Here is a 14,664-nt window from a genome sequence, read left to right on the forward strand (position 1 = left end):
GAGCAGGCCAGAAGAGCCGAGACTCCAGATTCCCAGTGCCCAGGGCCATGAGAGTTCCAGGAACTCAATCCAGTTCAACCTAACCTGATTAGTAGAAACAGAATTCAAGAGTAGGGCTGAGCACATCCTGAGTTACTTTTCTGTGCCAGAGAAATTCATGGGTTTGTTATCTGCCCCAAGCTTCTCTCCATTCTAGGCCCAAAGCATTAGGCACACTAATGATGGGCCCAGAACTGGACACCAGTGTAAGAAATGGGCAGTGCCAGATCTGATGATTCATTGCCCTCCAGCCTCAGGGATTCCAGGAGGCCATCCGTATGCCACTCAATGAAGAAGGGAGGGTGAGTAACTGCCAGCTTCCAATGAGGCCTGTTTGCCTGCTCCACCCACAAGCCTGTGGCAGCATAATGGCCAGGAGGAGGTTAAGTCTGGAAGGTCAAGGAGGAGGCGGGTGAAGCGCTGTGGTGTCCAGACTTCCCCCAGAGCCTGGTAAAAGCCCAGGGTGTGGGCGTCCCCAGAGGCGGGGCTCTGCATTATGGGGTTCTAACTTGCCCCACTGAATAACACTCCCACAGGAAGGGTTTGTGTAAATAAGAAACTTTTTTTTTTTTTTTTTGCTTCTCTTCTACAAATAAATTAAGAAACAAACTAGAAAATTGCCCACACCCATTGTAGCCCTTGGGTGTGGGATGTGCCCTGTCCCTGCAGGGCCAAAAGGGTCCATGTTTCCCTCAAATCTCGGAGCAGTCCTGGCCCAGGCTGGAGGCAGGAGGGAAGTCGTGACCTCTTGGCAGGCTCAGTCCTGCAGCTGCCCCAAGCAGCCAGACTGTCCCTGGGGCTCGTCCAGGCCCGGGTGCTGGCTGGGAGGGGAGGTGTCTGGCAGGTCTTGGCATGGACGAGAAGAGCTGCTGCAGGGCCTCTCGGGGGAGGGGTTGGCCAAGTAGGCATTCACCAGCTGCATGATCTCTTCCACCTAAGAGAGGGCAGAGGTCAGTGTGCAACAAGCGCTGCCAGGTTCTCTTCTTTTTCTCATCCTTTCTCCAGGCTCTAGGGCTCCAGTTTCCCCACCACGGTCCTACGTGCTATGGCCCTGCAACCTTTTCTTCCTTATCATCACTGTCTCCTTCATTTCTATGTGCCAGTCATACTTGGTTCTTTCTGCTCTTCTAACATTCTTTTTTTTTTTTTTTTTTTTTGGTGGTGTTGGTGTTGAGATGGAGTCTTGCTCTGTTGCCAGGCTGGAGTGCCTCGGCTCACTGCAACCTCTGCCTCCCGGGTTCAATCAATTCTTCTACCTCAGCCTCCCGAGTAGCTGAGACTACAGGTGTGCGCCACCACCCGCAGCTAATTTTTGTATTTTTAGTAGAGACAGGGTTTCACCATGTTGGTCAGGATGGTCTTGACCTCCTGACCTCGTCATCCGCCTGCCCCGGCCTTCCAAAGTGCTGGGATTACAGGCACAAGCCACTGCACCTGGCCGCCTTGCAATTCTTTCCACCTGGAATGCTGTTCCCCCAGGTCTTCCCTGGCTAGCTTAAATGGCACCGTTTTTGAGAACCCTTCTCTGACTTCCTGTCACATCATTCTTTCCTTTGTAGCATTTCTCACTGTCTTCATAGCCTGGGATTCCTTGTTTATTGTCTGACTCCCCCACTCTAGTGTAAGCTCCTTCAGCTTGTCTGTGATCACTGCTGGATCCCCAGTGCTTAGAACTCTACCTGGCCCATGCTTGGTGTTCCGAAAATGTTTCCTGACATCCCTTCCCTTCTCTCCTCCTCCCACAACTCCTCTTCCCACTCACCTGGGGGCTCTGCAGGAGGAGCTGGCTCTCTCCCACCCTCAAGGCCAGAGTGTGGGGGCCCATTAGCTGGCAGGCGGCCACATGGCCATAGCTGACACTGTGGATGGGCTCTGTCTCCCCCGGCCGGGAGAGAGACATGGCCTTGGCTCCCAAGCCCAGGCATAGCTTCTGTGGAGCACCCCCACCAGGCTCCTGCAGACACAGGGGCAGAGTCAGGGTGGAAGGAGGAGTCCAGCGTTATTTTTGGTAGGGGGAGATGGGTGTCTGTGAGCAGGAGTTTCCTGATCCCCCTGATTCACAGCACGTGTGTGGAGGGGGCTAAGGCTCCAGGGATGTGAGGGCCCAAGGGCTGGTGACTCCTGGGGTTTGAGGTGGGCTGTTCTGGATGTGGGGAATGACGTGACCCTCCGTGGGACCTGTGGCTCTGGGGCAAAGGTGTGGTGCTTGGGCCGCCAGAGTCCCCTTCTCCCTTCTCCCCCTCACCGTGCTCAGCTCCAGAACGTCATACCGAGCAGCGCCGAACCCCGGACACTGCGCCGCCAGGGCCAGGTAGGCGGCCATGGCCTCAGCTCGGCCCATGCCCCGCAGCCGCTTCCAGCCGCCCAGCACTGCAGCTGCCGTGCCGGCGCCGCCTCCTCCCTCGCGGGCCATGCTTCCCGCCATGCGGCCGGCCCCGCCGCGCCGTGCCCGCTCCGCCCGCCTCTTGGCCAGGCCCGGGCTCCAGAGGGCCCCGGCCAGCAGGGCAGCGGAGGGGGGCGGCCTGGGGGTCGGGCGGGGCGGGTCTTCGCGCGGCGGGGCCGGGGGCGGGAGCAGGCGGTCCAGGCGGGGCAGGGGCACCCGCGGGGAGAAGTCCCGGTGCAGGCTCTGCAGGCGCAGCGCCGCCAGGGCGCGCAGCGTGTCGTCGGGTGGGGGCGGCCGGCCCCGCAGCAGCAGAGCGTGAGCCTGCAGGGGAGGCACCCGGCGTCAGGCGAAAACGCCTCTCGGAATCTGAGGAGGTCTAGGTTCCAGTCAAGCCTTCCGCGGGGCTGCCATAGTAATGAGATGGCCCGAAAACCAGGGGTTCAGGCTTGGGGGTCTGTTTGGAGGCGTGAACGCCGGAGAGCCTCACCTGCTCAAAGAGGAAAGGCAGTTCGTGACCGTCTGGGGACAGCCCCTCAGGGTGCAGAGGTCCGTGAAGACGCAGACATAGTCTCCACCCGGAGTCGGGCGAGTCCTCCAACCCAGCTTCCTCCGCGGCCAAGCTGCAGAAGAGGAGCGGACGCCGCACTAGGGAGAAGCCTGACCGCACAGCTAGGGCAGCTCGGGGTGGGGGCGGGTCCATATGTTTGGGGCGGGGCCTGGGCGGAGCCCACCGCGGATGTGAGGCTGGAGTCGGACTGCAAACCTGCGGCAGGCAGGTCCGTCTGTAAACCAGCGAACACCACAGCGCAGGGCCAGGGGCAAGCGCTGGATAATGTCCGCTTAGCGACTGACCTCAGCTGAGAAGTGGACGGGCTAATAGAGAGCAGGGCTGGGGCTGGACATTTACTTCTCAAACCTGGTGAGCACGTCGGCCACGAGGGTCCCCCCAGCCAGGGCTCGCTCCTGGGTCCCTCGCTGCTCGTACAGTGCGAATGCGTTGCGGCTGCGGGCCAAGCCCAGCCGCCCCACCAGCTCTCGAGCCACCTAGAAGAGGAGAGTGAGGGGAAAGTCAGACCACTCAGGGGTCTTGCCAGGATTCTGGGAGGGGTTGATTCAATTAGAAGGGGTCTCTTAGTCCTGTCACCACCACTCCCTCCCTTACCAAAATAATCTGAGACTCGGGGCAAACCTAGGGTCCAGGAAGCGGGTGAGACAAGCGTGAGAAGCTGGCAGGGTGGGTTGGAGGTCATGGGGCCTTTCTCTGGCCTCACCTCCCCCGCCGTGGTGTGGGAGTCGATGGCCACAGTACAGGCACCAGCCCCCGGACAGTGCACGGTACACAGCAGCTCCTGCCGTTGGCTCAGCGCGGAAATCTCCGCCAGCGAGGGCACCAGCTCTCGGCCGCGCGTCCGGCCCAGCGCTTTCCGGATGAAGCGCGCATATTCCGCCAATTCCGAGTCCGGGAGTGCCTGCTCGGTCCTGGTTGGGAGGAACCCAAGGATCAATACTCCAAGGGCTTTTCTTCCCCTCCCTCTTGCCTTCTTCTCTTATAGTTTATTTTATCTAGCCGATTTCCTCCCCGCCCCAACTTAAGTTTTTGAAGGCTCTTCTAAATCTATCCCCAGTGCTTTGCATGGAGCTGAATTACTTTTCAAGTCCCCTGGCAGCTTTCTCCCAACTGCTCCCACCACTTCCGAAAGTCTGCGTGATTTTCCTTCGACCTGAAATCGAAATCCAGCCACTTTACTACATTTTCCTAAGCCCTGGCGCTGGCCTGCATCAGCTCGAGGAAAAGCAGCCTTTTCATAATTCCTCAGCCCAAGGGGGGCGTTTTATTGTAATTCATCCGCTCACAACTGAGATAGGATCTTGTGTCTTCCACAAAGGCACTGTATATATTACTGGGTTCTTTACCTACCAAGCCTTTTGCAAAAGACCCTTCGTTCTCTCCCAGCCCGGTAGCACCTCGCCTAGGCCGTAACCCCCGCCCCGCCCCTCTCACCTCTCCAAGTGCCCCAGGAGGTGCCCCCGCACAGCTCCCCCAGGCCGGAAGGTGCAGCTCATGCAGGTGAGGAGTTGCCAGTACCGCAGGGTCGCAGGGTCTTGGGTAGCCGGGAGCCCGGGGGGGCCTGCAGGGCCCGAGGTCTGCTTAGCCAGCTGCAGGAAGAGTTCATCCCGGAGCGCGGGCAAGTCCCGGCAGGTTTGGAGCACACCCTGCATCAAGGGCCCGGGGCGCCGCGCCCCCTCCAGCGCCTGCAGCGCCAAGAACAGCCGCACCGCCTCCTCGCGCAGGGGTGCATAGCCCGGACCTGTGGGAGGGTGGGGGCGGAGGGACGGTTTGGAAAGGGAACACAGAGCTGCGCCCTGGGAGGAAGGTATGAACCAGGGGAAAGTCAGAGGGAATATAAGGGGATGGGGTGGCAGGGAGAGGAGGGTACGAACGACAGGAAGAGTGAAGGGAAAGCAGTGGTCCCACGAAGCCAGACTCTTAACCTCTGCCTCCCAGGAATCCCCTTCCCAATCCCACTAAGCCTGGATTTGGACTTGGGGAGAGGGACGGCTGAAGGGCTGTAGATTCACACCCCAGATTCTGTAACTCGATACTGAGGCTCACCACCATAGGTCAGAAAACAGGATGGACTAGGAGTCAGAAAACCCGGGTTCCTCTCCCAGCACCCTTTAATCCTCTAACTTTAGGACCTGGGCCAGTCACTAAACCATTTAGGGAGAAGTACAATTGGATGAGGCCAGCACGTTCTACAAAAGTGGTAGCTTTTATACCACTTGTAAAGGTAATATGGCATGGTCTCAAGAGTATAATGAAAAAATAGGAGAATGTACAAACTCCTGAAGGAAAATCAGTAGTCAGAATGAAAGCCATAGAGAAGGTGGTCAAAGAGGACCCTTTTGTGGGTGCTGGCTTCCTCCCCTCCACCCTGGCCAGCTTCCAGTTTCACCTTAATCCTTTGAAAAGTGAGGAACTGGCAGGCCCCTAAAGGATGCTTAGGTCCCTGCCAGTTAAGGGATTCAGATTCTTACCTCTGATCCACCCCATCCCATCCAGGGGACTTGGGCCATGGGACCACTCACCTGGGGCGCTGACTCCGTAGGGCAGGGGCAGGAGCGGGGCGTACAGGGCTCCACTAGTGTGTCTCAGAATCGGGTTCCGGAGGTAAATGAGGGCAACTGCCTCTGGGTCCCCGCAACTTTCCTAGGGGAACAGGGAGAGGGTCACCTTGATGAGGAAGGGAATTCCTCACAAGCTGAGAAAGCTTTGGGGTCCACCACTCTCCTGGCTCTCCCTGGTGTCCTCTCTTACCTGTATGTCCCTGAGCAGTAGCTGGGTGGGGGTCTCCAGGGGTGCCTTGGAGGCAATCACTTCCCGCAATGCCACCCCCCAGCGCTCAGCCTCTGCCTGGCGTGGGGAGCAGAGGCTGACACTGTGTTTCCGACCAGACACAGTCACTGACCACAGACCTGGGGAAAAGAGAGGCCGGAGAGGGCCATTAGGGTCTGCTGGGGCCCCTGCCCAGGAAGGTAAGAGAGTCCCCAGGAGGTCTCACCTGTCTCCTTACGCCTGCGCTCTGGGCCAGTCACCGAGCACAGGCTGGTGAGCACGAGGCTCCCGAGACGCCGCGCCCCCTTCCCGCTACTGCTGAACTGATCCAAGGAGTCTCGCGTGAGCACAAACCAGGCTCGGCGCGGGGGCAGCCAGGGCCGCGCCCCTCCTCCGCGGGGCTCCCGGTACAGCCAACCTGGGGGCAGGAGAGGGAGGGAAGGAACATCAGTAGGACACATAGTCTCTGGAGGGTTGGGATTGGGGACCTCCAGAGTGCACTGAGGGGGGTCTCTACCTTTCACAACGATGTCTGGGTCGTCCTCCGGCAGCCCTTTCTCCGGGATGAGGCTCCAAGTTTCCTCCCAGCTCTGCAGCCTGGGCCAGAGGGGAGGGAGGGTTGGGCCTCCACTCTGCCTCTAGGGGGCTCCTCTGTAGGGGCTCCCCAGACCGCAAGGGTGTCTGCTCCCAAGCTGGGCACCCCTCCCCCAGGCTGTGGGAACCGCTGGGCCATTCTGACCTCGCACCAGAAATAGCCCCGACCCCCCTCTTTCTCCCCGCGCCCCCAGTCGGACCTCCCCCCGGGACCCCAGCCAAACCACAGCGTCCGGCGTAGGGCCTCTCCCTTATTGCGCAACCGCTAGAGGAGACAGTGAGGATGGGGGTCCCGGGAACAGGCTGGGGTCCCGAGACTATGGGACGTAGGGGCGTAGCTCACCTGTTGGAGACAGGCCCGCTCCTCACCGGCTGAGTCAGTGTCACTTCCAGGGGACCCTGGGGAGACAGGCGGGGAAGCCCTTAGGGTCAAAGCCCTTCCTGCGCAAGGTTCGTGCCTTCTGCCCTCAGGACAGGGCTGCTCAGGGGATTGAGGAAGGAATCACAGAGTGGGGTCGTGACTGGGGTGGAGCGCGCTGGAGCCGCTGGGCTTGCCCCTCCCGCCTATCGCAACAGGACAAGCTCTCCAGAACAGCAGGAGCTAAGGAGCCAAGGCTCCTCTCAGTCACCCTTTGAAGATACAATCAAGGGTAGGGTCGGGTGGAAAGAGCACTGGGCAGAGAGTCAGGAGACCCGGGTTCCAATTCCCGCTCCACCACTAACTCACTGTGGAACCTTGGGCAAGTCTCTTTCCATCTCTGGGCCTTAGTTTTCCCATCTTCGAAAAAGGAGAGGTTAGCTCGCTCTGCCAGGCTCCAAGACACCCTCTCCTCCTCGTTTTCCCTTCTCCCACACTGCCTCCCTGGCCAAGGCAGGACAGGTGGTAGGCACAGAGGTGAATGAAGGGCAGGGGGCCCTTTCAGTATAGGGCTTTCTCCAAAAGCGTCTTACATTCTCCCATAGACTCTCCTGAGACTCAACCGTGAGCAGAGACCCTGCCCCTTTTCTGGGGCTTAGGAAGGGCCGGCCAGACTGAGGAATGGCACACCCTCTGGAGGCAGGTGTAGTTCAGGGTTTTGCCCTCCCCCTCCCCCTCCCTTCCCCCTGTCCTGGAACTTCAACTGTAGACTGGGGTCTGAGAGAGGCCACAAACCCAACCCGGAGGCCAGCCAGGCGGGGAACCGTGCCATCCTCATATTGCTCCCAGACTGCTAGAGCCAAGAGGGGGAGGTGGGGGAGGGGGCCAGGGACACCTGTCCCCAGGCTCCGGGAAAGGGGGAGTTGAGGTGGAGCATGAGGGAGGCAATGGCCTGGTAAAGCCGACCCTGCCCAAGCGGGAAGCTTGGGGACGCCTGGGTCCTGCGCCTTTTCTATGTGAACCTCTACCTATTTTCTGGAAGGTCTGAGTGGGGCTATCAGCCACACCACATGTGGCAGGTACTGACCACCCTCTTAGGCTAACTCCCCTAATCGCAGTGCCCTGCTTCCCTCCCTCCCCCCCTCTATATTTATCCACCCTCCGCCTCCGCCAGGTGCTGGCGCCGGCCCCGGCGGCGCAGCCCGCCCCACCCGGGCACCGAGCCACTGGGCCTGCTGGGGACCCCTGCGCGGGGGATGGGAGCCTGACCTGGGCCACAGCACACGGGAGTCTGGCCGCCAGTGTGCAGGGGGGATGGGGGAGGAGACGTCAGGGGATGGAGGTCTCCCACACCAATCGTGCCTCCGTTTCCCCACGGGAGATTCGACAAAATCAGGCAGCAGCCCAGTGTCCTTCACCATCCATTCCCTCAGGGGTTTCCCAGGAGCCTCACCCGGGAAAGCCGAGAGTTCTGTCCTGAGTGGCAGGGTAATGAGGAGGGGTCCTCAAAGAGCCCCCACCTCCTTCTCCGTGGGGTCCCCGCCACAGACCCCAATCCTGGGATGACTTCTCCCCCTCGCCCAGGTCTCCGCAACGGGAGCTCTCGCATCTGGCCTCAGCGCTTGCGAACTGGGAGCGGAGGGGGACCCAGGCGTTCGAGCCGCCCAGCCGGCCTCGCCACATTCCTCGGCGCTGGCGGAGGCGGAAGGAGACGGGATGGGACGCGGGCCCAGCGGGGAAGGGAGAGGCAGGGCCAGGTCGGGCCACGCGTGACGCCTCCCCTGCCTCAGGGCCCCCAGCAGGTGGACAGCGCCCAGCCTGCGGCGGGAGGCCCACAGGCACATCCCGAGTAGGGCTGCTGCTCCGAGAGCTCCCGGGGGCTTTGGCCCCCAGGCAAAAACCTCCCCTACGTCCCTAGTTCGCCAAGCGCGCAGCGTGTGGCTGGAGGCTGGAGCGAGTTCCACGGCCGGTTACAGACAGAGTGATTGAGACGAGGTTCCGAACCCCCGGGACTTACCCTCCCGCCGCCCGCTGGACTCGGGGTCCGTAGCTCAAAGGTTTCCTCGTCCTCGTCCTCGTCCCCGTCCCCGCTAAGCTCGCCGTCCCCGTAGTCCCGGTGCAGAAGAGTGAAGCCTCGACGGCAGCAGAGAAGCCACCACAGTCCCCCGGGGAGAGGCATCCGGGCGAGGAGCCGGGGATGGGGGCGCGGGCAGCCGCGGCCGAGCAGCAGGGGGTCGGAGGAACTGGCGGGGCTCCGACCCGAGCAGGGGAAAGATGAGGTGGGAGGAGCAGGAGGGAGAAGAGCACAGGGAGGAGGCAGTGTCCTGGGCTGGGGTGCAAGGGGACGCTAGCCAGACGCTGAGGGGGGCTCAGTGTCTGGGCCCCCGGAGGGGGGAGGGGGAAAAGCGTCCAGGGCCCCGGGAGAGGAGGGAGCAATGTCCGGAGCTGGGAAGTAGTGTCCGTTGGAGTGTCCAGCCCTGTGGGGGGCAGTGTCCGGTGCAGCGTCCGAGGTGGGCAGTTGTCCAAGCTCCAGGGAGGGTCGTGTCCGGTAGGGCGTCCGGTGGCCGGGGCCCGGGCCGCGCGCGCTGCGCTCCCTGCAGCCCCGGGACTGGCGCGCTGGGGGCGCGAGCACAGAGCTGGGACCCCGCCCCCCCAGCCCCCTCCCTCCCGGGGGCCCCCCCTTCTCTCTTCTTTCTCTCCTCCCTTCTTTACTAGGCAGGGTCCAGGTTTCGTCACAGCCTCCTCTGTCCAATCCCTGTGCCTGGCGCCGGGCGCGGCTACCAATCAGACGGCTGAAACCCCGGTGGGTTGCATCATGTGCCCCTGGCTGGGTGACAGCAGGGAGGGGCGGGGAAACAGGGAGGGAGGGGACGAGAAGATGTTAGCCACGCCCTAGTCTCTGAGGTCAGACGCGGGGTGCTAGTGACGTCACGGAAGCCCGCCTTCAGGCCCTTGGTTTAACTCTTGGCTCACCAACCAACAAATTAAAATCCCTGGGAGGAGCTTTGGTACAGGACAGAGGAAAACCCAACTGTCGCTCTCTGAACCCCTGTCTCGTCTCAGGGTCCCTGAGAAAGGGAAACGCCTTGGCTACTAAGAGGATGTAGCTCTGGAGGTGGCCCTCCACGTCTGGGGAGGAGTCCAGTTTCTCGAGTTTCTGGGTCTGATTCAGCTCTCCCCTGTCCTTTTTTTTTTTTTTTTTTTCTTCCACACAGGGTCTCGCTGTTTCGCCCAGGCTGGGGTGCGGTACAGCCATCATAGTTTACTACAGCCTCGAACTCCTGGGCTCAAGGGATCCTCCCACCTCAGCCTCTCCAGGAGCTGGGACTACAGGTGCACACCACTATGCCTGGCTAATTTTTTAAATTTATTTTTTGTAGAAATGGAGCCTCACTATGTTGCCTAGGCTGGTCTCGAACTCCTGGGCTCAAGCGATCCTCCCAGCTTGGCTTTCCAAAGTGCTGGGATTACAGGTGTGAGCCACTGCACTTGGCCTCATCTCCTTTTTGAGGTGAAGCAGTTGAGGCAGGCACTCTGGGAAGGCGCAGACCTAGGCCAGAAATAAAATCGAATATAGAGCTCACAGCTCACCGAACTCAGCTGGGGAGAGTGGCTTGAGATTCTAAGGAATTCTGTGGTCTCGGAACAGAGTGGAGGCCTCTTAGGGCGAATATCCTGCTGTTCTGTGTAGGAAGGGGTTAACCCAGGCGTTAGGCGGCCGGGGCGGGGCCGCGGCCTTCGCGGGCGCGCGCGCGTGTTGCTGACTCAGCGGCGATTCCCGAGATCTCTGATGGGGGGTTCCAGGTCGGTCCCCAGTGGCTGGCATGGGGGACCCTTTGAGGATCGGCGCCGTCTCCGGGTCTTCCCTGGATCCTGGTCCCTAGAGGCCGTAGGGGACCTCTTTTCGCAGCTGCTGCCGGCGGCTCTGAGAAGGACTGCTAGCCCGGGCTGGGCTGGGATGGGCGGGAAGGGGCGGGGCAGGGCGGGACGGGCGGGGCCGTCGGGCCAGCGCCTCCCTTGAGACCTCCTCGCCACGCCCCGCCCTTCTCGACCCTAGACTCCAGGCTGGAGTGGTGGGTACAGCTTTGCTGACCGGTATTAAACCGCGAGAACTGTCGCACGTGAACACCATCCTGCCCGTTTTGATTGTGTAAAACAAAGACCAGGAATCAATGCGAGCGGGTTTAGAGGCCATCTCGGCTGTGGCCTCTCTCCAGATGAGAGTGGCCTGTACTGAGAGATTTCCTAGGAATAGAGATACCACAACCATCTCCCCGGTCTGGATCCCAGGCCCTTGCCTGCAGAGAAGTTTTTTCCCATATCCAACCTCTCTCTTTCCGGCCAGCTCAGTGCATTTCCTCTGACCCAGTCCCCAGAGAAGATGGAGAACAGCAAGTATCCCTCACCCCCACCACACCCATGATAACTACTCCGGAAATTTGCAGATTGCAATCCCTCCTAGGTTTTTCTTCAAGGTGAAAAACTTCAACTCAACTTTTAAAATTAGTTTTTTCATTTTCCTTCCATCAGACACTAGGAAGGGATTGTAAAGTGGTAATGTAATCCAAATGCCCACCCAAAACGGGAATCTCTTGCCCCTCTCCCCCCTCCCCCCACACCACGCAAAGGCCCACAGCGTCCACGACAGTCTGAACATTCCAATAGCGGGAACTCCGTATTTGCTAAGGCAGCCATTACTGGAGAGCGCTCTAGTTGTTAGAAAGCTCTGCTTTACGGTATTGCAAGAGGAACCCGCGCCCCTCCTTGCCTGGCAGCTTTCCCACCTCACCTCTGTTGGCTGAGGCCGGGTGACGGTGGAGGGAGTGTCAGTGGCTAGAGCTTTAGCAGACTCAGCAGCCCCCCACCCCCACCCAGGCCGTAAGCGTCTTCCACTCAGAGAGCCAAGCGCTGGGGTTGAGGGGCGGGCAGGGGCGGGATGTTAACCCACCGGCTCTGCCCTGCCACAAATCACTTCCAAGTCGGTGACTCAAAAATAGTAACAGTTGTTGGGTTGCATCTAATTTCCATGTTATCGATTTAATGTGGCAAGGCACAGAGGTAGTCCCTTTAGATCCCTCTCTCTTTCTCAGTGTCCCCCCACCTACTCCCCTTTCCCACGACCCTCAGCCTGCCCCCTCCTCTAGATTCGCAGCCCTAGTTGTCCCAGGAGAGACTGTGGGTCTCCGTGGGAGCTGAGCAGGAAGAAAGGCGGGGCCGGCGGGGGCAGCCGCGGCGGCGATGAGGCCCTGAGGGGCATCCCCCACCCCGTAGCAGCCTCCGCAGGTCCTGGCGGAAGCGCAGACCCAGGAAGGCGTAGAGCACTGGATTGAGGCCGCAGCGGGCGAGGGCCAAGCCGCTGGTCACCAGCAGTGCGACATCCTTGCGTTTGCTGGCAGGGCAGCTCCGCTCGCGCGCAGCCAGTAGATCGGCCGTATCCAGCAGCAGGGCGAGGCTGTAGGGCAGCTGCAGCACCACGAAGGCCGCCACCAGAGCCACCACGACGCGCAGCGCACGCCGGCGCTCGGGCCCCCTGGCGGCCAGCAGCGTGCGGCCCAGGAGCGCGTAGCAGGCTACCATGACGCCCAGCGGCAGCGCGAAGCCCAGGGCCACCTGCGCCACGGCGCTCGCCCCCTTCACCGTCTGCGTGAGGCCCTCGGGGAAAATGAGACGACAGCGTCGTTGGCCTTCCCGCTGCCCGTCCCGGCTGAAGAGGAGCGCAGGCAGCGCCAGGAGCAGCGACAGCAGCCACACAATGACAGAGACCAAGTGTGCGCGGCCGGGAGTGGAGGGCCGCGGCCCTGCTGGGAGCGCTCGCGCTATGGCCACGTAGCGGTCGGCGCTGATACAGGCCAGGAAGAGGAAGCCGGCGTGGAAGGAGGCCGAGTAGAGGCCAGAGATGGTGCGGCAGGTGGCACTTCCCAGACTCCAGCCCTGAAGAGCCCCTGCTGCCGCGAAGGGCAGAGTCAGGGCCAGCAAGAGGTCGGCCAGGGCCAGCTGGAGCAGGTGGGCGGAGGTGGGCGAGCGCGCTGCACGCCGGGCTGCTAGGTGGGTGGCCAGGACCAGGCCATTGCCGGCCAGACCCAGCGCAGCCACGGTCAGGGAGACACTGGGTTGGAAGGCCCGGCTGAAGGCCTGGACATCGGCCTTGTAGCAAAGCTCTGGCAGCGGCTCAGCCGAGTATGCCTCCTCTTCATCCCCAGAGTAATGGCCCCAGGAGACCTGGGAGGGTCAAATGAGAGGCGGGATCTTATGAGACACATCTGACCACACCACTCCCCTGCCCACACATGCCTTCCAAGCTGAGAGCTCCTGTGTGGTCAGATGTAACAGTACACGGAGAGACATAAGCTCTTCTCCAGACTCTTCCTAGCACACCTTCAGCAGGCCTAGGCTTCTCTTGCACTCCTCCTATCTCTGCTTCCAGCTTTCTGGGTGACCTTGAGCAAGTCACTTGCTCTTTCTAGACCTCAGTTACCTAACATGTAATGTTGAGATTATAAATCCTGACCAGCCGACCTCTCAAGATTTGCTGTGAAGATGGCAATACGGAAGATAATGGCTGGGGAGAACTTGTGTTCTCCAAAGACCATAATACAGAGTTTGTATTATTGTTATATTTATTATTATTATTTTTGGAGACAGAGCCTTGCTCTGTCGCCCAGGCTGGATTGCAGTGGCACAATCTCGATTCACTGCAATCTCTGCCTCCCAGGTTCAAGCGATTCTCCTGCCTCAGCCTCCCGAGTAGGTGGGACTACAGACGCCCCACTACAGACGCCCACCACCACGCCCAGCTAATTTTTGTATTTTTAGTAGAGATGGGGTTTCACCATGTTGGCCAGGCTGGTCTTGAACTCCTGGCCTCAGGTGATCCACCCACCTCGGCCTCCCAAAGTCCTGGGATTACAGGCCTGAGCTACCGGACCCAGCCCAGAGTTGTATTATTAATAAATCCTAGAGCTTCAGTTCCCTTTGCAGCGCCCTCTCCTGGAATAATGCCCATATGCAGGCTTTTTCTCAGACCTGAGCCCTGCACTCCAACCTCGGTCTGGGGTGGGTTTCTGTTTGTCTTCTTTCCCTTCCCTACCCACCTTCCCTCTACCTCCAATACCAGCACACTGAACCACTCATGCCAAGGGGGTCTCCGGGGTTGGGACTCAGGTTTTCAGGGCCCAGGTGGGACCCTGGACCTCTAGGTTCAACCTGCCTTTCCCCTCAGCCCTAGTCCCCGTCCCACAACCCCAGCCTCACACCACCAGCCCATTTATCTGGAGGACTCCTAGTCTGAGATAGTGCCAAGAATCCCCAATAAGCCATAGGATGGCAGAGGCCTATTGCCAGGTGGAGAATCCCATTCCTTCCCTGTTTCCTCCCTCTCTGTAACCCTTCTCCCCCTCCCTGCCCCCACTCCCACCTGCTCTGTGGCCTCCGTTCCCATCTCTGGCTACACAGGTTTCTGAGGTATAGCCACAGGGGGTAGAAGTTAAACTACTAGAGGGACAGGAAGGAAGAGGCGGGGAGAGGGGCCGAGAGGGAGGTGGGGATTAGGGTCTAGGGGGTCACTTTCCCATTCCACATCCTCCAAAAGACTTTACTCTCTTGTGCAGGATCTGGATTTTATGAAAAAAAAAGAAAGAAGAAAGGAAGAAAGGAAGGAAGGAAGAAAGAAAGGAAGAAAGAAAGAAAAGGAAGGAAAGAAAAAAGAATGAAAGAAAGAAAAAAATAATTTACTGTCTTTACTCTGTCAGTGAAGAAAGAATGGGCTTCAGAATATAATCGTTTGCTGTATGATATTGACTCAGTTTCTTGACCTCTCTGAGCCTGAGGTTTTTCATCTGCAAAGTGGAGTAAAGCAAAAATCCTAAATTCATAGTGCCCAGCACCACTCCTAGAGCTTAATTTGCCTTCAGAAATGTTTACTTACCCTTCATTCCATTGCCAGGCACCCCGCCC

At 59.8% G+C, this 14,664-nt stretch overlaps 2 protein-coding genes and 1 long non-coding RNA gene across 17 annotated transcripts; 1 reads left to right on the forward strand and 2 right to left on the reverse strand.

Moving 5' to 3' along the window:
- Positions 1 to 581: 581 nt before the first annotated feature.
- On the reverse strand, positions 582 to 9,321 carry PLEKHH3 (pleckstrin homology, MyTH4 and FERM domain containing H3). Of its 14 annotated transcripts, none has more exons than XR_010581888.2 (13): positions 8,729 to 9,321; positions 6,697 to 6,752; positions 6,277 to 6,356; positions 5,986 to 6,177; positions 5,742 to 5,899; positions 5,513 to 5,633; positions 4,425 to 4,731; positions 3,694 to 3,901; positions 3,339 to 3,466; positions 2,910 to 3,042; positions 2,310 to 2,743; positions 1,802 to 1,993; positions 582 to 973 (listed from the first exon to the last, which is right to left on the reverse strand). XR_010581888.2 is itself a non-coding variant. In XM_045374805.3 (13 exons), exons 1-13 carry the CDS (start codon positions 8,888 to 8,890, stop codon positions 797 to 799), a joined length of 2,373 nt encoding a protein of 790 aa, XP_045230740.1. In that variant the 5' UTR covers positions 8,891 to 9,321; the 3' UTR covers positions 582 to 796. The 14 variants fall into 14 exon arrangements, 9 of the variants coding, with proteins under 9 accessions (XP_045230740.1, XP_045230738.1, XP_073875770.1 ...); XR_010581887.2 differs by having other exon boundaries at positions 3,330 to 3,466; XR_012425863.1 differs by having other exon boundaries at positions 2,910 to 3,185; positions 3,612 to 3,901.
- Positions 9,322 to 11,722: 2,401 nt separating this feature from the next.
- On the reverse strand, positions 11,723 to 14,169 carry CCR10 (C-C motif chemokine receptor 10). Its single transcript, XM_005584278.5, has 2 exons — positions 14,126 to 14,169; positions 11,723 to 12,930 (listed from the first exon to the last, which is right to left on the reverse strand). The coding sequence occupies exons 1-2, from the start codon at positions 14,147 to 14,149 to the stop codon at positions 11,866 to 11,868; spliced, it is 1,089 nt and encodes a 362-aa protein (XP_005584335.1). The 5' UTR covers positions 14,150 to 14,169; the 3' UTR covers positions 11,723 to 11,865.
- LOC141408821 (uncharacterized) lies at positions 11,979 to 14,497 on the forward strand. Of its 2 annotated transcripts, none has more exons than XR_012425867.1 (2): positions 11,979 to 12,690; positions 14,319 to 14,497. It is a non-coding gene; the product is annotated as an uncharacterized lncRNA (long non-coding RNA). The 2 variants fall into 2 exon arrangements; XR_012425866.1 differs by having other exon boundaries at positions 12,620 to 12,756.
- The last annotated feature ends 167 nt before the right edge of the window (positions 14,498 to 14,664 follow it).

The sequence above is a fragment of the Macaca fascicularis genome, chromosome 16, assembly GCF_037993035.2.
Source record: "Macaca fascicularis isolate 582-1 chromosome 16, T2T-MFA8v1.1".
Lineage (NCBI taxonomy): Eukaryota > Metazoa > Chordata > Mammalia > Primates > Cercopithecidae > Macaca > Macaca fascicularis.